The 26,142-nt window shown below is 48.6% G+C and overlaps 1 protein-coding gene across 5 annotated transcripts; it reads right to left on the reverse strand.

The window, feature by feature from the left end:
• Positions 1-79: 79 nt before the first annotated feature.
• Positions 80-26,005, reverse strand: DENND2C (DENN domain containing 2C). Of its 5 annotated transcripts, none has more exons than XM_075443233.1 (19): positions 25,802-26,005; positions 16,632-17,596; positions 14,761-14,909; positions 14,093-14,205; positions 13,555-13,722; positions 10,703-10,799; positions 9,909-9,953; positions 8,501-8,688; positions 6,696-6,805; positions 6,133-6,202; positions 5,716-5,793; positions 4,743-4,883; positions 4,225-4,373; positions 3,650-3,827; positions 3,279-3,320; positions 2,138-2,243; positions 1,047-1,286; positions 629-715; positions 80-263 (listed from the first exon to the last, which is right to left on the reverse strand). In XM_075443233.1, exons 2-19 carry the CDS (start codon positions 17,438-17,440, stop codon positions 232-234), a joined length of 2,802 nt encoding a protein of 933 aa, XP_075299348.1. In that variant the 5' UTR covers positions 17,441-17,596; positions 25,802-26,005; the 3' UTR covers positions 80-231. The 5 variants fall into 5 exon arrangements, with proteins under 5 accessions (XP_075299348.1, XP_075299343.1, XP_075299345.1 ...); XM_075443228.1 differs by lacking the exon at positions 25,802-26,005 and adding an exon at positions 25,281-25,694; XM_075443230.1 differs by lacking the exon at positions 25,802-26,005 and adding an exon at positions 20,140-20,313.
• Between the last annotated feature and the right edge of the window lie 137 nt (positions 26,006-26,142).

Here is a 26,142-nt window from a genome sequence, read left to right on the forward strand (position 1 = left end):
GCCCCGCTGCCGCACGGCGCCTGCGCGCGCGCCCGCCCCGCCCCTCCCCGCGCGCGCGCCGCAGCCCCAGGCCCCCGCCGGCCCCGGCGCGGAAGGGAGAGACGAGAGTGGTTCGAGCCGTCAGGTCATTGTTAGCAGCCCCGCGCAGCCCCCGGCCCGCCGGGAGGCAGAGTCCGGCTCCTGCCGCGGGGCGGGCGGCACCCCCGGGCCCAGCGGCGCAGCAGCGCCCGTTCATTTCTTCTGAAGAAACTTCATTTTACTTCCTGGGGAGAAAAAAAAACCCAACGTTACGGAAGAGTCATCGGTCTGAGGAGCTGGTTCCGGTGGAAATCCACACGGACCGGGCTGCTGCGTCACGAGCGTGCTCTCAGCCAAGATCAAAGTTAGGAAACAAGTTTAGACAGCTCTAGGATGAGGCAACTTATGCAAACTTTTATCTGAAAATGAAAATAAAAGCTTAAAAATAAAAGAAAAATCTTACAAAAGTGTTTGGTGTCCCCTGAAGGGGCAAATGTACACAAAAGGAGCAGAAGTGCAAGGGCCCTGCTCTCTTTTGCATGCAATCGTTTGTTCAATAGCTAAATTTATTAAAAAAGAAAAAGAACCAAAAGTAAGGGTGTCCTTTTACCAAGACTGCGAAGGATTTTGTTCATTCCAGTTGGTTCCATATCTGGAATACTCTCCAAATACTCTAAGGCACGGACTTCAAAAAGGCCTAAAGAAAAATCAAAAGAAAAAAATCACTAACCTAGATGAGCTACTCCATCTTTTAGCATGTGGCATCTTATATCATTAACAAGGAAGTTATGAAAAGGAATCGTGCACATAATGTAAGCTGCAGGATCAAGCCCAGAAAGGAGAGAGATGCAAAAATTCTTTGCTTCATAAGATGAATTCTGTTGAGTAGTAATTAGAAGGGCACAGAGCTATTACATACGCCAAAATGTCAACAGGATAACTTGCAGGACAAAAGGCTTCCTGAAAGTCAAAGTCACATGACATTATACTTTGAGTTTGTAAAACAAGAAAGTAAGATCAAACCTCACCTTTGACCACGTTCTTACTTAGCTCTCGATCCTGTATGAACCCTGCAAACATCTGCGTTTCCATGAAGAAGTGCAAGAAATGACGCACATTGCGTGACACATGAGATTTACGGAACAGTTCCCACTGAAACACCCGCTCCCCTTTTTCTGTGACATTCATGTGCAGGGAGTAGTGTCCAACGATCTCCACAAAGAACTGCACAAAAGCTTCAGACACCAGGGAGTTGAGAGGCATGCCACCTGTGAAGAGGACAAAGGAGGAGCCATTTCCCCTCTACATTCATCACTTTGGTCATTCCTCTTCTAAAAGACTAGCAAGAGTTACTTTTTAGGCTGGCTGTCTCAGACTATGAAATTTCAGATGAGCGTTTGATATCAAAGAAGCCATAGCTCAAATATTTCTCTCCCATGTCAACTGTCTGCTGCAGCTGAGACAGGTTCTATTCTAAAGCTTTTCCAGTAGTTAAAGCATTTAGTAAAGCATTCAGGATTTCTTTTCCCCTGTCAAACATCTAGTGTCTAATAAGCTGTAAGCTCATAACAATCTAAGATCAACTTTCTTACATAATCAGGCAAATTACAGAACACAAACCCACTGGAAAACTAACTTTTTTCCTTCTGATGTGCATGGAATTACGTAATTTGCCAAAGCCATTCTCTCAAGCTACTCAATGCTTTTTAAAATTCTCACACTTGTTTATCTGATGGGTTATGTATAAAGTAGTTCAACTTCGAAAATGATCTGTCAGATTACTCTGAAGTACAGAAACTTGCTACATTCTCTTTTTTAGAAAAATGTTCTCTCTGCCACTGAAGAAAAATCAAAGAAAACTCAAAGCACAGGAACTGATGCACTTGGCCCAAGGAAAACTAGAGCTCCACACATAGTAATTGTGAAAAGAGGAACAACTGTTAGGACATCAAACTTCTTCCTAACATATTCACAAGAAAGATGCTCTCAGTAAGATCACAGGAAAATAGCTTTCTAAAATGTCGCTTCCTAATGTTTATTTCCATTTGCTTATTTTTGTATCAACTACATGGAAGCTGCAGAGATTTGCTTCTGTGAAAACACTTTTCCACAGAAGTACCTTGTGTGTCACTCTGCTCATGTGACAAGATTTCACTTCGTTCTTCCAAGATTTGTACAAGTGCAGCCTGGAGTTTATGAGGCAGGATCCCATCTTCATCAGATACCTAATGATAAAAAAGGCCATTAAAGCGTTTTTGTGTTATATCTATCAGCAGCAGGATCTTCTAATTGTAAGCAGATGATAAATACTCATAACATGACTAAAACAGTTAGAGGGAAGTTACTCTGTGATATGGTGTATCTTGGTGGAGACAATACATTTGTCTTGAAGCCACAGAAATGAAAAACGTTTGCTCAGAACCCTCCAACTACATACTATTGGAGTCACACACACAGCTGGCCAACACAGAACGTGTGCTATATCCACGACACAGACTCAGGCTTATTATACCAGTGATAAAACACACAAGAACAACAAAAGTCTGTTGAGAAAATATGACAAGTCTCAAAATTATGGTTAAAAAACACCTGATCCTTTAATACCTTTTTCCAGTTGCAGGCTGCAAGGCAAAATAGAACAGTAAAGCAAGGAAAAGGAGATGCAAATATCCTCCTGAACTAGTAATATACCACTATGTTTATAGCTACCTGTCTGGAGATGCAGAAGCATATTAGGTAAAGCTCAGCAGAGAACCACAAGTGAACTGTGGTAATTTGCCTCCTAGACTATCACTCCTGGGGCGGGGGGGGGGGGGGGGGGGACACGACCCCACACACAATACCAACAGACACACCCCAGCTAGGTAAGAGAGGAGTTAGCCCTCTAGAGAAGTAGTACACAGAAAGACAGCCAGAAAGCAGCAAAGAATCTTAGTTGTCAACTTCACATAACAAACCAACTAAGTAACTGTTTTTAAATCCATACTGAACCAACTAAGTATCTGTTTTTAAATCCAGCTCAGATAAGCAGCAGCTTTGGCTTCACAGAGCTCTGTTACCTCCTGCAACCTCAATATTGCAACAAAGATTTGTAAGCCTGTTCCCTTCTCTATCAACCAAAAAGGAATGCAACAATTTTCTTCAACCAGTGGAGTCTACATATGAACACTAGCTTTCGCTGATTTCTTGTTTTCATTTTCTTTCATTGATGCCTTTTCTGGCATATAACCATGTGCGCCTGGTACTGTTCTTTCACTCACCTCTTGCAAGAACTTGTCAGCACAAAGATCAACAATCAGAACCTGGGGAAAGATATGCAAAACACATTGACTCTTATTACCAGCTACGATGCTTTACAGAAAAAAACACTTTTTTTTTTTTTTTTTTAATGTCCCCAGTGGCAGGGGATGTGACACATAAAACACAAGTTTTGCATGCAGCCTGTCTATAAGAACAGTGAATATTATTCACCTCTGATAACAACGGAACACCCTGACATGTATCTGACAAGTTCACCAACTGTCTCAGAAAAGTTTGTTTATATTAAGACAGAATCCACAGGGGTTATTCCAGAGAGGTCAGCCTCATATCACTGAGATTGTCCCTCCACTGTGCTTCACCCAATTCTCACCTCTTCTATGGGCAGGTCCTGGAGCTGTGGTAATGAGCATGAGAGAATGCCAATTAAGAATGGGGTCGGAGAGCACACAATATCAATCATAGAAGTTGGTAGGACTGGTATGTAGGTGTGTTGCCAAGTGAAGGGATAAAGCGTTGCAACTGCGGCATGGCCACATTTAGACAGAGTGCTAGAAAGGTAAGAGAAGCACAGAGTGGATTGTCAATGTCTCATTCAGTACTCAGCTACAGACACAGGTTAGAAATGCTCATGGGAAACGTAATTCACATACTTTGTTTATGCATCAGCAGAAGCCCCATGCATCCACTTTTAAAGTCAGTTATGGGGGACTGGGAATAGCATCAACTCACTCTAAAGAGGTAAAGGAAACCTTCCCTTACCTCCTCTTGGGTAAATAACACACTCCAAATACTAAGCATGCACAGGTTGTGTGGAAAGCCTGCAAAAAGCTTTTAAATGTAACTATTTACAAAAAATTAGACAAGCTTGCACATGAAACAGGCCCAAACACAGAAGAAAAAATAATATCCCTCAGAAAGAACTAGTCATTCAGACTCCTTTTTTACCTTAAGTTGTCAGCAACAAAGATGACTCTCCTTTCCAGCAGGAGAGAGGCAAAGACCCGAATCGTGTGAGAGACACTTAGACACTTAAACAGGCATTCAAAGTCAACATGTTCGAGTCGAGAATCCAACGGACGGCAGAGTTCCATCACCTGAGAGGCAAGCAGAGACACGGAGCGCTGCAGGAGACAGCTGCAGCACAGAGCCAGCCTGGACAAGGGGCAGTCTGGCTGGAGCACAGAAATGGTGGCTCCTCACAAGCGGAATCCTGCGGCCTGGGCAGTCAGCACAGGGCATTGCGGGGGACTCCCAAGCAGCTCTTCCTTGAAGAGCAGTGAATCACTTCTACAGTAGATGATTCAACAGGAAGCGGGTTTCTGCAACAGACTCCCTTTGGACTTCAGGACATTATCTTCAGACTAATTATTACAGGCGGCATCACTCTACAGCGCAGTTGGCAAAGTGCCACTATGCCCCAGAAACACCATCGACACGGGAAAGCCAGTCCTGATGTCCATTACCTCATTTCCTGCGCCTGGCAGGAAACTCCTCACAGTGATTGTGCGTCCAGGGGCAGGGAAAGGTGCCTCCATTACGCTACGCATAAATGGGTGTACTAGGGCTGGGGACATCTCTCGCCTCTTCTCCACTTCATCTAAAATCTGCAAGACAATACATCGGACATTGGTTCAATGCCTGCTGGTGAGTCTAGAGGAGATAACGAGCTTCTGTCCGAGCATCCATAGCTACACATGAAGGCTCCAACACAGACTCACAGCCCTCTCCCCCCTCACTTGCAATCCGTGCTAAAGCTCCTCTCAAATGTCTGAACGATTAAATGGGAATAGATACCTGTGAGTACAACTCTCCAGTCTCAAATCCAGTCTCCTGCTACTGCACGGAAATGTCTTCTATATGGTACTCAAATTCTCACAACTCGTTAGAGGAGTAAGAAGACCAAAACTCTATCCTCCTCCCCAAGAAATCCTTCTGAAACACTCTTCTAGAAACTCTGTCCTCCAATGATTAGAAATCAGCTTTCATTATAAGCTCACCCCTGTATTCTTCTGCAATAGCTGCCTTTTACCTGCAGTAGCATTCCCCAGTCTTTACCTCCTTATCTACTCTCCTCATGATGCTAGAAGAAACAAGCCGAGATCTCCTCCCCTTGCCCCCCGCAACTGATTTTCCATTTCCAAGTCACAGAAGAGGATAAAGGGGCACCATCAGTAATAGCAAGTATTATAAGCCACTTCCTGACAATAATTTGCTGAAGGAATAGTCATCTGCATATCGGCTGGCAAGTCTCAGCACTAGTATCATTTTATTTGCCCTGTCAAAGCAAAGGCAGCACAGAAGCACCACTCTGCTGGGATGAGTTACAATTGCTAAGCAATTCTAGACTGGACAGAGACATCCAGTTACTTTCTGGACCTTGCAGGTTGTCAGAGACTCTCAAGTCTGATGACAAGTAACAGGCTCTCCCCACTTCACCTTAGAGAAGAGGTTGAAGCAGCCCAGGCGGCTGACGATGCAGTATACCTCAGGAAGGCGCTTCCCTTTCCCTTCTGGCTGAAAGGCAACAGGAATAGTTATGCTGAGAACAGGGATGCAATAAAGAACCTAGCACCTACACTATAGCTGATTTGCAGAATTCCTTCTGCTGTAGTTCCCTCTACACTTCTGACTTAACAGACTCCTGAGGAATGACCAGTTCCAGGAGTTGTCCTTCACACCCAGAACCCATTTCACTGTATTGCTGGCCATCATCATGCTCCTTCCCTTAGGCGTTCCAAGGGCTGGTAACCTCAGCAGCAGCAAAGGTGCTACGTAACTCACATGGGAAATTACTGCTTGACTGTGCATTTATCAATGCGTTCTTTGCACTCTACCCAATACACAGATGCTTACCAGGAGCTTCTTGCAGTATCCAAACCAGCGGCTGCCATCCTCACCCGTCAGCACAAAAGAAAATGTTTCACTGGGGAACCAAAGAACAGTCAGGGTTAAATTCGCAATGCAGTTCAGAGAAGAGACTGACAAAGCACACAAACTACAAGCCACTCTCTTCCTGGTCATGCTGAATCCCCCCTGCTGTGGTTAGCAAGCTACTTTGGGCTCTATTCAGTGTAAAAACCTGCAGCCATGGACTCTCATTGAGCTACTACAGCTCTCTTCCTTCCCAGCTGCTTCTCCATTCTGCCAAGGAGCAACAGAACCTCCTGCCAGCCCCGGGAGCTGGCCTTGAACAGATGCTACAAACTTCCTTCTTATAGGAAAGATGGTGCTTGGGCAGAAGCAGCACTTCTGAGTCCACCTCCACATCTCATCTTCCCCTGTCATAGGGTTGGGGATTCTGCCTTTCCCATTTTTCCTTGCTCTGGCTGCAGTTCCTCTGGTCCAGGAAACTGGCATATACCTAAGCTATCAGCATTGCCTGTTTCAGGCACGAGTATTCAAAACCAAGTCTTTACCTTTTAAGTTCTGAGGCAGGAAACCAGTCTTTTGGATCTGGAAAGCAGAATTTGGGAATGACCTTTAGCCTCTCTTCCATATCCTTTGACTGTCTGAAGGGATGTTCAGGCTGGAGGGGTAACACATGCATTTGAAGTCACTGAAGTATGGTGCGCACAGCTGCAGCATTTAAAACAATGGGAGACAGTATCTTCCTGAGGCTTCCAAATACTGAACCATCAGATAGCTTATGCACAAGTACAGGAGAACATTAACAGATTCCCAGTTCTCTCTTGCATCTTTCCTGCTGATCGAACCTTTGTAAAATTACCCAGCTGGTCTCGGTAAGAACTGAGTAAGGATTTATAAGCATGGCCAAGTTTATTGGGGAACGAAGCTAAATGTGAACCCCGAAACGATGGCTGTGTCAGCTTCCCTCGGTTCTGTTCCTAGGAGATTTGAGGACACTACGAGAAACAGGAATGTGTTCAGCGTGTGATATGCAGATCACTCATAATTCAATTGCAGAAATAGTGTATTTGAATCACATATTCCAGTTACCATGTGTGGGCTCAAGTCAAATCCCTCACAGACTACAGGACAACTTTCCATGCTCAGAACTGCCCAGAACGGGCAAAAGGAAGGTTTCAAATAAGAGAGATCGCATTTCAAGTAGGAAATGCCTCGGAGAAGAGGAAAGTTTATTGCATAAAGCTGATTTTAGACACTGTACTCTCAGTGCATCTACATTACTCCACTGTCCCAAGCTGTGACAGCATGAAGGAGCAGTTGGGAAAACAGTACAGCATTTTCAGAGAGCAACAGTTGTACAAAAGCTTTGATGTCCTTGGGCACGCAGCCCAAAGAAGACGGTGACAAGCAGATTACTTGGAAGCAGGGCTGTTTTTAGAAGGGAGACAAATCTGTAATCAGAACACCTCCATAATTACTGAGCAATGTTTCCTGCAAAATCCCAACATGACAGACTGTCCCATACAAAGTCACTCACCAAACACTTTAGTTTGAGCAGAGGATAAGTATTTGTTAGTGCATTTATAAAAGCCAGTAAAGAGCCACAGGGTACAGTTGGGTCTGATTGTCTGCTAGGGCAGCAGGAAAAGAACAATGCACAATGCACTGCCCTTCCCAGAGGCGATGAACAGATTGAGAGGTTGCACCAGCTAAATCTGGTTACATTCCTTTCTTCCTGCTAACACCCTGAAGTTTGCACTTTTAGCAGATATTATTTATGTATGTCCAGTTTTACCCACTAAATTAAGACTGTGAATGCTTTCTGATTAATTTTGTGAATCCAAAATGTTTACACATTTAAGACACTAGAGTTACTTGCACACAAGTCCCTTATGCAGCTGGACACTATGGGTCCAGCTCAAGTCCCACATAACCTCAATAAACCCTTAATGAATCTGACATCTCCTTCTCTGTTTGGACGACATGCAGATTCCTTAACAATCTCTGTCTTACTCCTGATAGCACAGCTAGAATTACTAGTTTTGTTCAGTTTTTTAGTGGAAGGCAGCAGGCAGAAGCCTAGACAGTGACAACTGAATATTCATTTCCATCTGGAACCACAGAAGCAAGCACCAAGGCTCCATCCTCTTAGCTTCACAGTAACTACTATGTAACACTGAGTCATAACTCGGAGTCACATACTGATCCTGCCATCCCTTTGGGCTGAACGGACAGAAAGAAAGTCTATTTCAAAAGGCTTGTTCTAGCTACAGTACTTTAACTTCCACCGTCCTCCTCTGCTTTTTGAGGGCTAGTACACATGGCTTTGCCATTTTAATTCCGTAGCTCCTACCTTGCTGGGAAACTGCTGTATGATCTGTGGTGTGTACATCATCTCAGGTGCCTTCTTGTGCAGCGACACCACCACAAACAGCTCAAATAGCCGCTGCTCCTGGAACTCTATCAAATCCCTCTCCAAAGTCTGGTAGTGCAGGTTCCTCTTGGAGGCTGACTGCACCTGCAGCAGGCACCCGTGTCGACCTGAAGAAAGGAACAAATCCAAAACTAGTCTGTGGCCATCATTGCCACACACCTGCAGGTCACAGGAGATGACTCATCACCACCTTTAGAAGGGGGAAAAGACATGGGTGCATTTGCCTAACGTCACTGATGTGTTCTACAGGATTTGGACTCCTGCAGCGCCTCCTCAAGCACAGAGATGCTGCAGACAGAGGAGCACTGGCCTTGCAGCATCTCCTGCAAATCCCTCCTGACTGACAGCTAGCATTCTCCTGCTGTCCTGACATTCTCTCCACAAATTCTGTAAAGCAGCATGGGCATTCAAGAGAGGCAGAGACAGTTTTCTGGCCAAGAAACCTGCAGGCTGCTATGTCCTGACAGGCAGTACAGACTCACAAGCACAGGCACAACACTGCGATACAATAAATTCCTGCGGCCCAGGCACCATGACACATTCTGGACACTTTGGAAACTACTCTTAAATCAGGCAGTGACTCAATCACTGTATTTCTGCAGAGACTCTTCACTCGCCATTACTCTCCTTAACATAAAAAAGTGGAACTTCACTATTCGCTCCAAGTTAAGGCCTTCTGTATGCTTCCCTCCAAGTAAATGAAATATCTAAAACAATTCCGTTAGTCCTTTTCACTAGATGCTTGCTTAGAGACACGACGGAGTCTCTCATCAGAGCTGCTGACCAACCATTACCATTTTAGATTCAAACAGAAACTAAGACCTCTTTGGTCCTTCCAACACCAGCCAAAACCAAGCAGGTATTTCAAGTCTGTAGTTCAGGCCTACGATCAAACTCAGGACTGTGGAACCACACATATAACCAAGCCATTTCTCCACAGAGGAGAGGGTATTTCACAACATTATACACATGAAACAGAACGAAGTGAAGGAATTAGGGGGGAAATAACCTCAAGGGTTAGCAGCAAAGGTGATCCACGCACAATCATCTCCTGGAAGACATATTTTAGTTAAGTGTGACTCTACCAACCCGAAAGTGAATCTCCTTCTAGCAACTGGCAGATTAATGGCATTAGACCTCAAGTGCTCAGGAGAAGCAGCAGAAATAGAGATTGATTTGTCACAACACCTCCCAGCCCATGCTGCCTCTTAGATGTTCCGCTTCTCTGTCTCGGCAGAAGCCACAGCTAGTCAAGGGTGCTTTTCCCATTAGTGCCTCAGCCAATGTAGTGCTATGGGGACAGGACCAGCCCCTGTGATTCACTCACTTTTTGGCTGATTTTCTGTATCACTTTCATTCCCATTGGCTTCACCTGAAACACACATAGTTTTCACTTATTAGCCACACATAAGAAAGATGGGCAACACCCAAAGTTGTGAAAGAGAGAGAACTTTAGACTCATCAGACCAACATCACTCAGGTCTGCCCACCTATCCTGCTCAAAACATCAGCAAAGAACAGCCAGTACTGGCAAATGTGCTACAACAGTAAATTTGAAAAAGCAAAGTTGATGTCAAGTCACTGTTTCCAGTAAACCACCTGTAGGTCAGCTGAACACTGACAAAGAACAGAAACCAGGTGGTTATTTGATGCTACTACAAAAGTTAACAGAGTTGCTGAACAGAATATACTATAAATCAAAACCACGCCACAGCTTCAAAATCAGAAGAACACAAGAATATCACTTTAGAGGCACAAAAGTGGTGAGTGGAGTAGTCAGCAGTAGTTCTTGTGCCAACTGGTTTTGTGGGGAATTTTGGGTTTTGTTCTGCTTCTTTGAAAAAGCACTTTCAACCAATAGCCCAGCTCTTCAGGAATCACAGTAGACTCTTCCATTTGTGACAGTGTTAAACTTTGGTTAGGCAAGTGTTCCCAATCCTAGCAGTACAGAAAGCTCAACAATTCCAGCCGCAAGACATGGGATTTAGCACTGTTGGGTCAGGCCAGCGTGAGCTGCAGGAGATGGTGGTGCCTGGCCTGCTAGCAGTACCCGAGCATGTACGGGAGCTGTGCCACTCAAGAGGTTTGTAGCAAAGAGTATGGTGCTGGAGACCTCTGTACCTTTCACTGGAGGCGCTTCCCTCCCTGCAGGACTGAGCAACTTCACCTTCTTCTTTCCACGCTTAGAGTCAAAGATCTCCTGTATTTTTAGTACCAGCTGAAATCCAAAGCAGAAGCAGAGGTTAATGTGGGGGTCCAGAAACAAGTCCAAGTGCCAACAAGACGGCAGCCCAAGTGTTGTGGTGCTACATGATAGCTGTTGGGAAAGGCTGCTCAACTCCTGCCAGGGACCCTGGCTCAGAGACTGCCTGCTAGAGTACATTTAGCACAGCTCACTGGATAATGAATGAGCACAGATTTTCTGCTACAAGAGAGATTACTGTTAGCACAACTCTAAGCTGACACCGAACTGTACAAGCATTCTGGAAATTATCATACTTTGCTTACCAAACAGACAGCAGAAGTGGTAAACCGTCTGGCATCAGATCTCCATTTTCTATTAGAGAGGCCAACTGCAAAGGCACTTGCAAGAATATCTTATAAACCCTCCACCACAAAGGACTCTGAACTCCGCATGCTCTCAAGCATCCCAATTCCTTCCAAGCCCAGAAAAAGCAGAGCTCTCTCCATGTAGCTTGGGGTTTGTTTTGCTGTAAGTTTGCTCCTGCAGCTGGATGACAGACAGCTAGAGTAAGTTCTCCAAAGCACCACGTCAGGCACAGAACATGGCTGCTCTAAGCACAGTCTTTGTCCCACGGTAGTTTGCTAAAATGAAAGGATTATGTACTTTCAGTTTGTGTAGGTGAAGATAGACAGTGGGACAGACTAATGGGTCTATGCTGCAGGGACACCACAGACCTGGTCCACTGGAAGAAAAACTGTGTAAAAAAAACATAGCCCAATGCAGACTAAGCTACAGACATGAAAGAAGGGCATTTAGACACTCCAAGTCAACGCTGTTAATCTTCCTGGCCTTAAAACCAAAGTCCTAATGCTTTCTGTTACTCCTGCCACAGGCCTGTCTGGACTCCGCGCCTCAGCTGCCAGGTGTACATGGCTGCAGGTGGCTCCTTCGTTCTGCATGTTGTGAAGAAGGACTTACACTAAATTCAGTGAGCAGGTCAAGCTCATTCTAGTCTCAAGTTAAGAATTCATTAAATGCTCCCACTGAGTGTAGGAGGGTGGGGCCCAGCCATTTGTCACCACAAATACTGCATAAAAAGGAAGATATTCAGCAAGAGAACCTGTTTTTCAGCTCAAGCCTTTATCCCCAGCTCAGCAAACAAGGCTTAGGCTCATCTCCTTTTCAGATCTATTACTCCTCATTTTCTGCATCAGCCAGTCTTCCTAGCATGATGAGGCTGCAACGAAGAAGAGCCCACAGCAGAAAGCAGTGTCTCTCCTGCAAAATCTGCCTTTTTGCCCTCTACCATCCAGCCTTACCTAGAGGATTTCAATCTCTGTTTTGATTTCTGTGCAGTTGAGTCACCAGTGAAAGATATTGGATGTGCTTAAGGTAGCTACGTGTTTCTTAAGCAACAAGTAAGCTTTTTCTTTTTAGACTCCAATCCTTTTCTCAATCTCTTGAGCAATCTTGGCTCAGTTCCTTGTGAGCAAAAAGAATAAAGTGTGGTTCCTGCATGTAAATTGTTACCAGATTTTTGGAACAGGTTTGCTTTTGGATAATGTTTTATTTTTCCCCTCCAAATGAAAGAGACTCTCCATCACAGGTTTTTTATAATCTTGCTATCTCCTTCCTGATTTTCCAGGCCAACAGTTTGTTTAAAAACATACAGAAGTTTCTTATTACTCTAAAGTACTTAAAGTTTGAAAAGCATTTTGCTGCTGCCCAACTTTACCTGGTAGTCTTGTGCAATTTGAGCAAATACACCAAATTTTTACAATAAATAAAGATCAGCAGAAGTGAAATCACTTTACCATGGCAAAAGTAAGTTGTTGCCACTACCACAACCGGAATTTGAGTCCTATCCACAAAGTGCCACTACAGTGGTAGCTGCAGCTGTCCTTGTAGACCACATGCTGCATTTTGTCACTGAGGGACATAAGCTGGTAAGCAATAATAGTATCTAGAAAGATTTCCAATGTATCAAATCAGAATTACAATGGAGTCTGCTATCATGACAGTGGATTAAAAGCATTTCTCACTACTATCGCCTCAGAAACATACCTGCCTTTGCACACAGGCAGGAGGGAGTGGCCAGGGGCCACAGAGAGGAGAACTGTTTGAAGGCTTTGTGAAACACGCTTATCTCTAAAAGCTGCTCTTCACGTTGCAAGGGTAGGTTCCTGATTTCAAGTCAGGAACTCCAAGCCAAGTAATCAAGGGCCCAGTCAGCTCCCCACAGCAGCCCCATAATGTCAACCACCTGACAGTTCAGTGCCTGCAGCGAGAATGTAAGGGTCAGTCTGAGAAGTCGTCAGGAGCAAGGAACACTACACACAATTGTACAGAGCTAGCCCTTGAGCTCACAGAGAGCTTCCTTGCATTCCTGCACCACATTCAGCACAAAACCAGCATAGTTACACTTCATGGAAGCATTAGGAACAAGGCTTAAATGATAAAGGACAGGGAAGAGCTAGTATTCGCACACAGCACTGATGTCCAGGTCAACACCTAGTACTCCCTTTGCAGATCCTTAGCCAGCAAAACCACGGCCACCCCAGCTAGAACTGGCACTCTGTTATTTTGATCCCTGAATGCCTGCCCTGATACTTGGAGGGGAAATTGTTCAAGTAGCATCACTTGTCCATACACACAGCAGTCCTAACCAGCATTCACCTGCCAGACACACAGCTCCGTGACCACTTACAGAGCACTCAGAAAGTGCTAGACAAAACTGCGAGAGTTTGAAATACCATGCAAGAAGTAATGTTTCATGCTTAAATCTCACCCAGGGCAAGTTGTTTCTCCTGCTAGCAGCCTCTACTGCTCGGAACAGCTTCCACTCAGCCAGCGTGACAGGCAGGGTTGTGTCCTTCACCATTTTCCTTTGGAAACTTGTCTGGGAGGACTTTAGCTCAAAAGTCTTGCGACTGAGGAAGGGAGGTTTTGGGGGAGGCTAGAAAATAGAATCGGAAGAGATGGTTAAGCATGGGATTAAGCTTTGGTCCGAGCTCAGAGTCAAAGGAGTCAGATAATTATAAACTTCCTGCAGCCTCCTGCTCTACCAAGCTCTCCATCCCACCCCTACCCCACACATTCAGGCATCTCATCAACATTCTTTTGTTCCTATTCTTTTGCTCCTTAGCAGTTTAATCAACTGCCACTGCCATGGCTGTTCATTATCACTTACATTAATAACAAACAACAAAAAATAATGAAACCCAATGATGTAGCAGTGGCGAATGTGAGGCAAGGGGGGAGCACAAAATGGGGCCCTTGTGAGGATGACTCTGTAAACACATCACAATTCAATCCCCTCACTCTACCTTGGGAGCTCTACTGGTGCTCCTGGGGGGTGGTAGCTTCCACACAGACGGGACCTTCCACAGGGGCAAGGGCAGCGCTCCAATATCTTCATAGGGGTTCTCTTTTCCAGGACCTGGAAAAAGCATTGGATGGGGGATTTATGAAAGGAGATAAAGTCCTGCATTCTTGCGAGGGGTGTAAGCAGGGAGAGTGTACAGTTGTCTGACAAGCTTTAACAGGGTCTGAGAGAGACGTGCTTTAAGACGGATTAGGTTTCCACCATCCAAAGATCCTTCTAACCCATGACCATCAACTTGGCAAACTGTACATGGACTCAGCAAAAAAACACACTAGTACCACTGCAGAGAAAGTAGCTCTATTGCGAAGCAGCTAGTTTTGTCAGTGTTCACACTGATCTCTGTGCAGCATTCGAGCAAAGCATTTGAAGAGCTAATAAAGAAATCAGTTTCACATAGCCCACTTCTAATGACCTCCCATGACATCTGAAATCAGGCTGTTCACAAGCAGACAGTTACTAACATCAACAAAGAACCCCAGATGGACAAGACCTTAAAAGTCACAGAGCTGTAAAGGGCCTCAATGTATTCTCGTCTTCCTTCCTCCCTCCCCAGCAAATTTGCTACCCTTTAACAAAGTGAGTGCATCCCCCAGAAGCACAGGCACATACAGATAACGTCCTCGTAGATGTTGTCTTCTGACTGTGTGTAGATGAGCCTGGATCCTGTAGTGCCATTTGGCTCTTCTCGAAGTCTGTGGGAGTTGGTGGTTGCCATCCGGTTGCGGAAGCCCTGGATGTCCTCAAACTCAAAAGATTTCCTAGAGGAAAACCAGTGTAACTTCTCCTAAAGGCACCTACATGTACCAGTGAGTTGCTGTCTCCAGTCAACAAAGAGCATGGTCCTCCTTGGGGCCATCAAGCACATGGATGCTCCACTCTGGACTCTCTGATTTCCAAGTGTTGAGATTTAACCCCAGCCAGCAGCTCAGCCCCACACAGCCGTTCACTCGCTCCCGCCCAGTGGGACGGGGGACAGAATCAGAAGGGTAAAAGTGAGAAAACACATAGGTCGAGATAAAGACAGTTGAATAGGTAAAGCAAAAGCTGCGCACTCAAGCAAAGCCAAATAAGGGATTCATTCAGTATTTCTCCTTGGCAGGCAGGTGTGCAGCCATCTCCAGGAAAGCAGGACTCGATCATGCACAACAGTGACTTGGGAAGACAAATACCATCACTCTGAACATCCCCCCTTCCTCCTTCTTCCCCCAGTTTTTATTCCCGAGCACGATGCCATATAGCATGGAATATCCCTTTGGTCAGCTGGGGTCAGCCGTCCCGGCTGTGACCTCTCCAAATATCTTGCCCAGCCCCAGCCTGCTCGCTGGCGAGATGGTGTGAGAAGCAGTAAAGGCCTTGACTCTGTGTCAGCAATTGCTCAGCAATAACTAAAACACTGGTGTGTTATCAATACTATTTTCATCACAAATCCAAAACACACCACCACACAAGCTACCAGAAAGAAAATTAACTCTATCCCAGCCAAAACCAGCACACTAAGCAAGTCCTACTCACTCATTCATTCTGGGAGATTTTTAAATTAAAAATGAAGTTGGAGGCTCCATAGCCAAGCATGGTCCAAGCAGGTATGGTGAGTCCCATCCTGTCACAGAGGCAAGAACCCAAAACACGTTTTGCAGACAAAGCACTTGCAGCAGTACTCAGAATTAGGGCACTGCTTTCTACTGGACCTCTCCCCTGCTGCTCATGCTAAGGGTGTTATTGCAATTGTGAGTTTGCATTTTCATACATTTGGCTTCCATTTCAAAATTATGGCACAGAGGTCACAAAGGAGCTGGCAGGGATTTATCCCATCATCGTAAAATTTGGTTTTGTTGCTGCATGCTTTGCCACTGCGAAAGAAGGATTCAGAAGTCCTAGCCACACCCCCACCTACAATGTCCACACTCCTCTCTAGCACAGCTGCCCCAGGCAGCTCATCTGTAAGCAGAACTAGCATCAGACTAGCTCAGAGGGTTTTTTACTCTGTAACAGGGACCTACGGGAGCGCAGACAGAATAGCCAGACCTACTGCAACAGGGGTACCCACAGCTGACAGCCTCCAACTTTAAGCAACAAGAGAATCTTAGACTCACAGGAAAGCCAGAACATTTTGCAGCCATACTGCCCCAAGAGAAAGCTATTCTGTAATCCACAAACTGCAGCTGAGGACAAGCTCAGGGCAAGAAGCAGGCAGCACTCTCCCTGGGACCAGCATATTGTCACTCAACTCTGTTTTAAGGTGCGGGACTAACATCTGTTTAGAGCTTTTAGCCTTCTTTGCAAGATTATCAGCAGCAAAAGCAGTGCATACGGAATGCTGGAAAAGGGATACTTTCATCCAGAAATATCCTCTCCCCATCAACAGACGCATCATCAGTACTAGCACCTCCACAAGGGTATTGTGGAAAACAAGCTGTTTAAACCCATCTAGAAATTGATTTAAGGAGACATGTTTCAGGCATGAGAGATGAATCATGTACCTCTGGGTTCTCCCTCTGATCCTCCTGCTGGCTATTCTCTTCTCAGGATTGTTGGAGGATGACACTGAGTCTCCTCCATGCTGCTCTTGCAGGGGAGCTTCCCTGGTAGCACTGGCAGTGCTACAGCTACTAGCACCCTTTTCTGCAAGATAGCGGAAGGTCCTGCAGGGCTTGGGTGGTGGGACAGCAGCTGACTCCTCCTCTTGCCTCTCAGCCTCAGAGTAAATGCTTTTCCAGCTCCTCTCTGCCCCGCAGAGAGAGTCCGCTCCTCTGATGTTAAGTTCTCTTTCCGTGGAGCTACAGCTCCGTCGCTTCCTCTGAAGGTCCAAGGGAACTGATGCGGCTTTGCCAGGCAGAAGGGGATCTACTCTCCTCCACAGCACTTGTGAGGTATAGAAATTCCCTGGAGGCAGTGTCACACTTGGCTCCCGGAAGCCTGCTTGCCACTCTCCTTTCTCCTTGGCTTGGGAAGCTAGGCTGCATGCACAGCGCTTGGGGTCACCACAGTCATCGGTCTGCAAGCAGTTCCGCGCATCTTCCCTGAAGTCCAAACCCAGGCTCTTTGCATCTTTGGACCCAGTCTTTCTGGCCTCCTCTGTAGGTTCTGGCTTCACTTTGGGTAGAGGATTGCAGCTGGGATCATACTTTACTCCGAAGTCCTTCAGCTGCTGTCTCTCTTTGCTGGAGCATCCTCGTGTCCTCCCTTCCCACTGGGAGATCTTCTGTTTGATGTTGCGGCAGTGGCTCCGGGAGAGGGTCTGCACAGCAGAGCGAGAGAAACTACTGTCCACTGACCCTGCTGGGTGCATGGCAAGTGCCAATGTGCTTACAAACACGCCATCTCCAGCCCTGTCCAGGTCCACCCGTGTCCTGCACACTTCAAGCTGGCATAAGACTCCAGAGCACCCAGCGGTGTCCAAGAGCCTCTGGGTGTCAGCTCTGCAAGCACAGTCTGCTAGCACGACCTGTGGACAAAAAGAAGAAAAGAACCATCAGCTGCACTCCAGCCATGCACATCACCGGGAACTCCCAGCTGCTCTCTGGCAATTGCTGAAGAACATTCCTCCCCAAATCACATGTTCAAGACTGGCGTCCAGAGCATGCTCCACACAAAGCCCATTTCTCTAGCACACATCTGGGAGGGCTAGCAAAAGGAAGTAGAGGTCTCACTGACTTAAAAAACAAACAAAACACCACAACAGGAACAAAACACAGCCAAGAATCCCAAGGGTCCAAACTCAAGGATATTATTTAATGGCACAGGAACACAGCAGCACGGCCTGTCTGCAGCAGAGCTCTTCGCCAGGCCTTCTGCTGCTTGCTCGTACCGATGCAGGCCAGGCAGGAGTGCTCAGCTTCTCCCGATGCTCTGTACTGCTCAGAGCACCTCCAGCAGTACATAGCCAAACCACTGCAGCACAATGTCTCTACCAGAGCTCTCAACACAGCAGAGACAAAGCAAAATACAAGATACCATGCCAGCTTTATAGAAAGGGAATGACACCTACTTCTTCAGAGTCAGCAGCAGCAGGACGGCTGCTGCTTCACATGGGAGGACTATGACAGTTGTGATGACTGGAGACGAGCCCAACAGCACTCCTCCTCCCAGAAGTGCTCTCCTGCTGCACAACACAAGTAAAAACCTGTCTGATCTTCTGCTTGTCAACACCTGACCTAAATTTGCCATCAGTGAGACTGGAGGGCAGTGCAGCCAGGGCAAGCTTTAACAGGCATACAACAGAGGCCAAAAGGCAGAGAAAAATGGCGAGTTCTCATGCTCAGGAGGTAAATAGCCTTGTGTTTAGATCAGCAGAGGAGAAGGAATGCTAAAGAAACACTATGACTCTTGTATTCAAGCAGAGCCTGCGCAAATAGGAGCTACACTGTTTGAGACTACCCCAACGCATAATCCAGAGGATACAGCAGACAGCCCTCCAGATAGTCCTGCAGCAAGAACAGCAGGCGAAACCACTGGGGAGAACCTGAGTGGCTCTACAGGCCCAGCAGCTACAGGTCTGGCACGACCTCAGTACAGACATTTCACATGTGGAGTCCCCAGCTTTGGAGCCCTTCGGCTTTACCTGTAGCTCACAAGGCACCCCCAGTATTTTCAGATACGCCAGCACAGTTGAAAACTCATCTTGGACAGAAGACAGCAGCCCATAGGCTCTAATACGCTCTGTTCCTCTCTTTCTCCAGGCAGTTACCCCATTTCAGAAGTTCCAACCCTCCTGGTCTATTTAATGTTCTCCATTTGTATTAGGAGACAAGCGCTTAGCAAAGCTCAGGCTCAGGCCAGGTCATGCAGCAGGCATGGCCACGCTGGTTTCAGTAACATTCCCCTGGCACTAAGAAGTCTCCCCAGAGAAGGCAGAACAAGAGCAGCAACCAGTCCCCATTCCGCACACAGCAAAAACAGAGGAACGCTGCAGAAAGCAAGCCAGACTTGCTCCAGGTGGGAACACAGACCATAGCAAAACAAAGCCTGTACTCAGGCTCCACCTGACAGACCCAGCCAGCTCTCACTGCCAAAAACTGGGTACGTGTCCTCCAAAGCTGCTATTACGACACCCGGTTTTCATTGACTCATGAGGTCCTGTAAGAATTTGCAGAACCACAGATGGGAAGCAAACAAAGCTGGAAGACAGAGGAGCTTAAACCTGCCTGACAAGGGTTCATGCCCCATGCACCGGGCTGGGTGTGGAGATCCCCTGCTGCAGCAGAGGCCTGCATCCTTCCCACCACTGACACTGCACCTCAAATTCCAGTGCTCCAGCACTACCAGCTCTGTCCCTGGCATAGCTGATTTGCTTGGCAGAGGCTTTTGCAGTGCAATTAAAAGAAAAGCACCGGCCTTGGCGGACCTACTTGATATAGTTAGTGAGAAAGCTCAGTGACATAGGACAGCCCAGGGTTCCACAGGCAATTCGGTGATGGCCTGGGCACACACGGCACCATGTCTCGGCTGTCTGCTGCACTTTCGTACTCTCTACCAAAAGAGAATTTCTTGCTATGACAAGAAGCTCACTGCTGCCTGTCTCCAGAGAGAACAGCGTGGGTTCTTGCAGTCTGGCATTGCTTAGTACATTGTCCCAGACAGCTGCCGGTAACTCTCCCGCTCAGCAGCGAATGGGCTAAACCTGGACAACCTGGGTAAGCAACTGAACTGGGGGTATTTGCTCCATCATCTGCCTTCTGTCCCTCATCAGCATTCCACCCTGTCCTCAACACTTTCGTAGCCACACTGCTCCTGACCACCACCCAGCACATCTCCAAAGCAGCGAGATGAAGCCACAACTGTGCAGCTGACACTGTGGCCCCAGCACTGGTCCCAGTGACAGCCCCAGCAACGGCCCCAGCACCCACTCCCTGTTCCTGCCAGCAGCAAGGTGCAGGCAGGGGACAACCCAACAGCAGAGGGCTGCTGATCCCCTCATGGAGGGGTAGGGATAGAGTAGAATAAGTTTGAGAATGACAGAGATCACAGAAAACAGGAAACCACACCTACCCCACTCTCCTGACTCCCTTGCCCAGGGTACTGCAGTGCTACCGTGCCCCACTGCGAGACCCTCTTCCCGCACAGCCAGGCTGCTCTCCTGCTGCTCCAGGCAGCAAGGGGCCCCTGCCCTCTCCTATAAATAGACATCGTTTCCAAAACATCCTGAGCCAGAGCAGAGCCATCCTTCCTCAGTCCCTATCTGCACAGCCCTGATTAGCAGACAGGAAAGCAACTTTCCCCTTTCCAATGCCGTTGCAACTACACTACAGCAACAGTGCTCAAGGCCGCTCCTGAGGACCTGAAGCACAAGCCAGCAAAGAAGGAAAGGCTCTCACAGGGAAAGCCAGGCTAGGAGAGGGGCGAAACAGCCTCCTCACAGCCCAAACAGACCAGGCACCTTTACTCCCTGCCCGGTCTTCAAACACAGGATCACTGGATGCAGAACTCACCCTGGGACAGGCCCCCGAAAGGACCTTGCAGTGTGGTGCAATGGGCTTATTCACAGGATTAAGCATTTCAAGACCAGCGTATGCACTCCCCTTCCAGCCATCACGCATGCAGCTCCATGCCAACAGCATGCCCACACGTGGCACCTAAGGCTCCCTTCCTTTCCAGCAGCACTGGCAGCTCTCTCCTCCAAATACACCAGCTGTCAGCTCCCCCTGGGCTCAGACCAGCAGCCTGGCAAAACATCTGCATGCAGCATCCACGAGGGCAAAGCACTGCACAGAGCAGACTGAGCAGCCCTGTTCAGCTTCCTAGTTGTGTCCATGCTCAGGAAGTGCAGGGCTGCTGGTGCTCCAGCAGGTCTGGCTCCCAGCCTTTCCCATGTAGAAACACATGGCTCCTGGCTCATCTTTTAACACAGACGGCAGAGCACAAGCTTAAAGCACCCAACATTCTCTCCGGCTCAGTGCTGCTCCACCAGCCACAGCCCTGAACTATGTCTTCCAAAATAACCATCCGAGGAGGAGAAGAATGCAGCTCTTTACCTTTCCAGGCTTGCAAGGCAGGTGGCTTCTATTAAGAACCAGGGATTTAATCTAAGCTCAACACATGAGCCAGCGCAAGAGTAGAGACTGATCTTTGGTGAAGAAAGAGCAAACTGGGGTGGTCTGATCCAAGCTAAGTAACCCTCAGACAGAGTCTGAGATAGGTCAAAACACAGCTTAGGCACACAGAACTGGTAGAGACCACTCGAGTCAGGCAGCCAGCACTTGTATCTCACGGACCACACACACCACTCCTTTCACACACTAACCACACTTAACATGACTGCTTCTCTCCCGACCTCTCCTTCCAAACTCCTTCAGTGGCTCCGGAATGCTTCCCAATACTTCCACAGAAGCCAATTTTATCACAGAATCCCAGCATGGCAGGGGTTGGAAGGGACCGCTGGAGATCATCCAGTCCAACCCCCCGGCTCACCCAGAGCAGGCTGCACAGGACCTCACCCAGCTGAGTTCTGAATACCTCCAGAGAAGGAGACTCCACAATACCTCTGGGCAGCCTGTTCCAGTGCTGTGTCACCCTTGGAGTAAAGAAGTTCTCTTCCTCGTGTTCAGATGGAACTTCCTACGCTTCAGTTTGTGCCCATTGCCCCTTGTCCTCTCACTGAGAACCACTGAAAAGAGTCTGGCCCCATCCTCTTGACACTCAACCTTAAGATATTGGTAAGCAGCTGTAAGATCCCCTCTCAGCCTTCTCTTCTCCAGGCTGAACAAGCCCAGCTCTCTCAGCCTTTCCTCATAGGGGAGGTGCTCCAGTCCCCTCATCATCTTCGTAGCCCTCCACCAGACTCTCTCCAGTAGTGCCTCATCTTTTTTGAACTGGGGAGCCCAGAACTAGAGGAAGTACTCCAGATGGGGCCTCACCAGGGCAGAGCAGAGGGGAAGGAGAACACCCCTCGACCTGCTGGTCACACTCTTCGTAATGCACCCCAGGATACCACTGGCCTTCTTGGCAACCAGGGCACACTGCTGGCTCATGGTCAACTTGTCCACCAGCACTCCCATATCCCTCTCCCCAGAGCTGGTCTCCAGCAGGTCATCCCCCAGCATGGGGGACCCTGCACTTGCCCTTGTTGGACTTCATGAGGTTCCTCTCCGCCCAACTCTCCAGCCTCTCCAGGTCTTGCTGAACAGCAGCACAGCCTTTCCAGTGTATCAGCCACCCCTCCCAGCTTTGTGTCATCACAAAACTTGCTGAGGGTACACTCTATCCCTTCTTCCAGGTCACTGGCAAATAAGTTGAACAAGACTGGGCTGAGTACTGACCCTCGGCGAACACCACTAGCTACAGGCCTCCAGCTAGACTGCACCGCTGATCACAGCCCTCATCCCTACTGCATTAGTACTTACAGCCGTTCGGTGTAGTCAAGTATACTGAATTATTTCATTGAAAGCAGTAGTTTTGGGCAAAGAGAAATAATTTCTAGACAAAGTATCTCACATTTCTCCCAAAAGACGGGCTCTCTGATCCATGGTGTTTGAAGACAGCTTCTTTATTTTTGTCCAAAGCAGAAGAATGAGGCACATTCACACCACGTGATAGGTAGCCCTGACTCTTTTTCAAATTCTGAAAGCCAGAGAGCATACTAAGCATTCTTCCATGCAAAGTCTCAAGACAATTCCGTTTCCTGAAACTACATGCTCAAGGAGAGAACGCTGCCACTGCTGTTCAAGCATAAAATACTCTGATACTGAGGTCACGCCCGCCCACCACAGGTACCCCACAACCCTCCTTACCACACTCATACTGGCAGCTGACCAGCTAAACAGGCACTAACACACCGCCGTACCTTACCCTGCTGCACAATAGATACAAGAACACGCAAATCATTGGCTTGGCAAGCTCACGCAGATCTGAAGCAATCTTTCACTCCTTTTATGAGAGCAATGCAGTTCTGAACCACACAAGAGACCTCCTTGTCACCAAGCCTCCTGTGTTGGCAACCAAATGAAAGACAGCTTCTGGTCTTCTGAAGCCTAGGGAAGCTGCCAGCTCAGTCCTGAAGGGATGAGGGGACAGCCAGCACAGCAGCAAGGACCCCTTCCAGATTTCTCAGCTACTCCCTTTCTGTTCAGCTCCATAACAAACCCAAAGCTTTTCTGAACAAAACTCTGCCATGCTGATGTCTGAAAGGCACAGGCAGTACCAAACAAGCAGATTTTATATCAAAATAAGTAACACTTCAGGAATGTGGTCTGCTTAGTCATTTCCATCTCAATACAAAGCAACTCTAATTATTAACTCCTTCAAAGCTTCTGCATATCATGCTGAGGAATGGAGTTCCACCTCATCAGATACTCGGCCATGTAGAGCACAGACCGTGGGCACACTGTGATGTTAATCTTAATCACGGGGCAAAAGAAGGTTAAGTCTGACCCCTACCACAGGTCCTAAGACTTTTGTACTGACAAGAAGGTATATCTCTATCTTTCAGCTTTCAGTCTTTTTCTGAAGTGACGAAATTCAACTTCTTGAAAGTAAGTTTCTACCCATGCTAAAAAAACACAAAACACTTTAAACGTCTAAGCCCTGAAGGCTTTTATACAAAAGGACACATGGACAGAACCCACAACATACTATTTTTGAATTCATGGTTTTTTAACCTGACTCGCAGTATCTGAATGCTCAGGTTAGCAACACTGAAAACAGCAGTTGACTTGCACTACACCACAAGCTGGCTGCATGCCCCAGCAATGCTGCAGCTTCAAACAAGAACTAAGATCCAAGATGGGGACAGAGAGAAAAATTAAACTCAAACATGACCATGACCTATCCTGAAGCCACTTCTTGGTGCAACTGTCCGAAGTGAGATTCCAGGCTTCCCCCAGGGCTGACATCACCATAAAGCCACAACCACCTTTATGTTACCAAGGCCACTGCAGACAGGCTGCGTGGGGTCACAACCACCGGCCACTCTTTGCTTTGGAGAAGCCTCAGCAGCTCGGAGGCAGCAGCCCCAGGAGACTCAGAGGGTGCAGACCAAGGCAGCACTAGAAAACCTCTCAGACACACATCCAGACAACGTGTTGCCAGAGCTACAGGGAACAAGCCACAGCCATACTGAACAACTGAGGTAAGAATTTTACCAACCAGCAATGTACAACACTAGACTCAGCACTCCAGCACAGATCCTCCAGCCAGCTGTTTCAAGCAGGAAAATTTTACAAAGCTGCCACTGCCACCATCTATTCCCCCCCATACCTGACACCCTGACATTCTCTGCACATGCCCTTCCCTTCAAGGCAAACTGGAGCATACAGCCCAAGAGACATGCTTTTGGGATGGGGTGCCCCAAATCTTTCAGGGTCCATTTCTCCACTCACCACATCCTACCCCTGCACCAGTTTAACTTCTAAATACTCAGAGAGTAAGCAATTTGCCCAGTCCTGCCTCCAAGCCCCTGAAGGGAGCACCAGACTGAGTACTGAGTGAAAGACATAGTGCACTCCTGGGGAGCCACTGGGCTCCTCATCCTGGTCAGGACGCTTCCATTGCTCCAGCAAATACCCTGCCCCAGGGCCCTTCCCTCACCTGCCCATCCGTGACCAAGCGCATGGCTGGACCAAACTCCGGCACCTCACCTCCGGCTGACAGAGCCCTGGGTGGGCTTGCTCAACAGCTTCTCATTTCTCTGCTCCACTCTCCCTGTACAGCAAGGTCACCACTCACTTCTCATCCTTCCCTTCTGTAACTCTGACAGACAGGGACAGCAGAAACCACAATCGCCATTGCCCAGACACACATTTCTAGGGGCTGTTTTTCCTGCAACTCCTATTCTAGTTTTCTTGTGTCTTTAGGGCTGATGGAAGCCACAGCTGTCAAGAGGAATAGCTCCCACCACCACCAGGGCTCCATCAGTGTCGTGGTAGCCAGGTGCCCGCTCAGGCAGGCTGAGTTCAACCATAGTAACTGAAACTGAGAGGGCTCTACACAGTGAACTGGGAAAGGCAAGGGGAGACTGGTCCAGCACATCATCCTACCCCCCTGACAGCACTGCTGGAAAGGACCTCTGTAGCCACTCAGGCCTGCGTACCTCAGTGCAACAAAGCACAAATATCCAGCACTACACAGCCTACTAGTAAATAATTTGCTGTAAGCAAACTGTACAGAACCACAGGGTGGCTGAGGTGGGAGGTCACCTTGTCCAGCCCCTGCTCCAGCAGGGACACTGGCGGCAGGCTGCACAGGGCCGTGTTCAGATGGCTTTTGAGTATCTCCAGCCTCCCTAGGCAACCTGTGGCAGCGCTCGGTTGCCCTCGGAGTGCAGAAGCTCTTCCTGGTGTTGGGACGGAGCCTCCTGTGTGTGAGCTCGGGCCCATCACCCCACGTCCCGTCACCGGGCACCGCTGCAGAGCCTGGCTGGGTGCTCCTCGCGCCGTCCCCGCCGGCCTCGCACACACCGGTGAGACCCGCCCGAGCCTCCCCGTCCCCGGGCTGGGCAGCCGGCGGCCCTCAGCGGGCGCCCAGTGCCGCCCGGGTTCGGCTCCCGCCCCCCGCCCCACGGAGACCCTGGGGGCGGGGACGCGCCGGCCCCGCCGCAGGCCCTCGAGCGTGCGGCGGGGCGGAGCGGGGCTCCCGCGGGGACTGCCGCGCGCCGGCGGGGCCGCCCGACCCCCGCTCCGGGGCGCGAGACGAGCCCGAGGCCGCGGCGCCTCCTTACCCGATCCCAGCAGCAACGCGGTCCCAGGCTGTCGCCGGGGCCGGGACCGGCAGCGATCGGACCGCGCGGCCCCGCGCCGCTGCCAGCAGCGCCCGGGCCCGGCAGGCTCCGCCGCGTCCCGCCCCGCAGCCCCGAGCCCGTCGGCGACTGTGCGGCAGCGACGCCGTAGGAAGGCCCGGTCCCCGCCGGATCCAGCTGCCTGCCCGGAGCCCCGGGACGCGGGTGACGAGCGCAGCCCGGCCGCCCCGCCCCGCTCCCCCCCTCCCCCGGCGCTCCCGGCCCCTCTCCCGCAGAACGCTCCCGGCGCGCACCGAGCTACCGCCCATTGGCTGACGCGCCCG

The sequence above is a fragment of the Opisthocomus hoazin genome, chromosome 25, assembly GCF_030867145.1.
Source record: "Opisthocomus hoazin isolate bOpiHoa1 chromosome 25, bOpiHoa1.hap1, whole genome shotgun sequence".
NCBI classification, from domain to species: domain Eukaryota; kingdom Metazoa; phylum Chordata; class Aves; order Opisthocomiformes; family Opisthocomidae; genus Opisthocomus; species Opisthocomus hoazin.

Excerpts from the sequence above, each read along its gene's own strand:
- DENND2C (XM_075443228.1), bottom strand. The coding sequence starts at position 25,460 with ATGGGCCCGAGCTCACACACAGGAGGCTCCGTCCCAACACCAGGAAGA. Across the intron at positions 5,794-6,132 it reads GATACTGCAAGAAGCTCCTG|CCAGAAGGGAAAGGGAAGCG; the intron begins GTAAGCATCTGT and ends GTTGCCTTTCAG. Across the intron at positions 716-1,046 it reads AAGTAAGAACGTGGTCAAAG|GCCTTTTTGAAGTCCGTGCC; the intron begins GTGAGGTTTGAT and ends ATTTTTCTTTAG.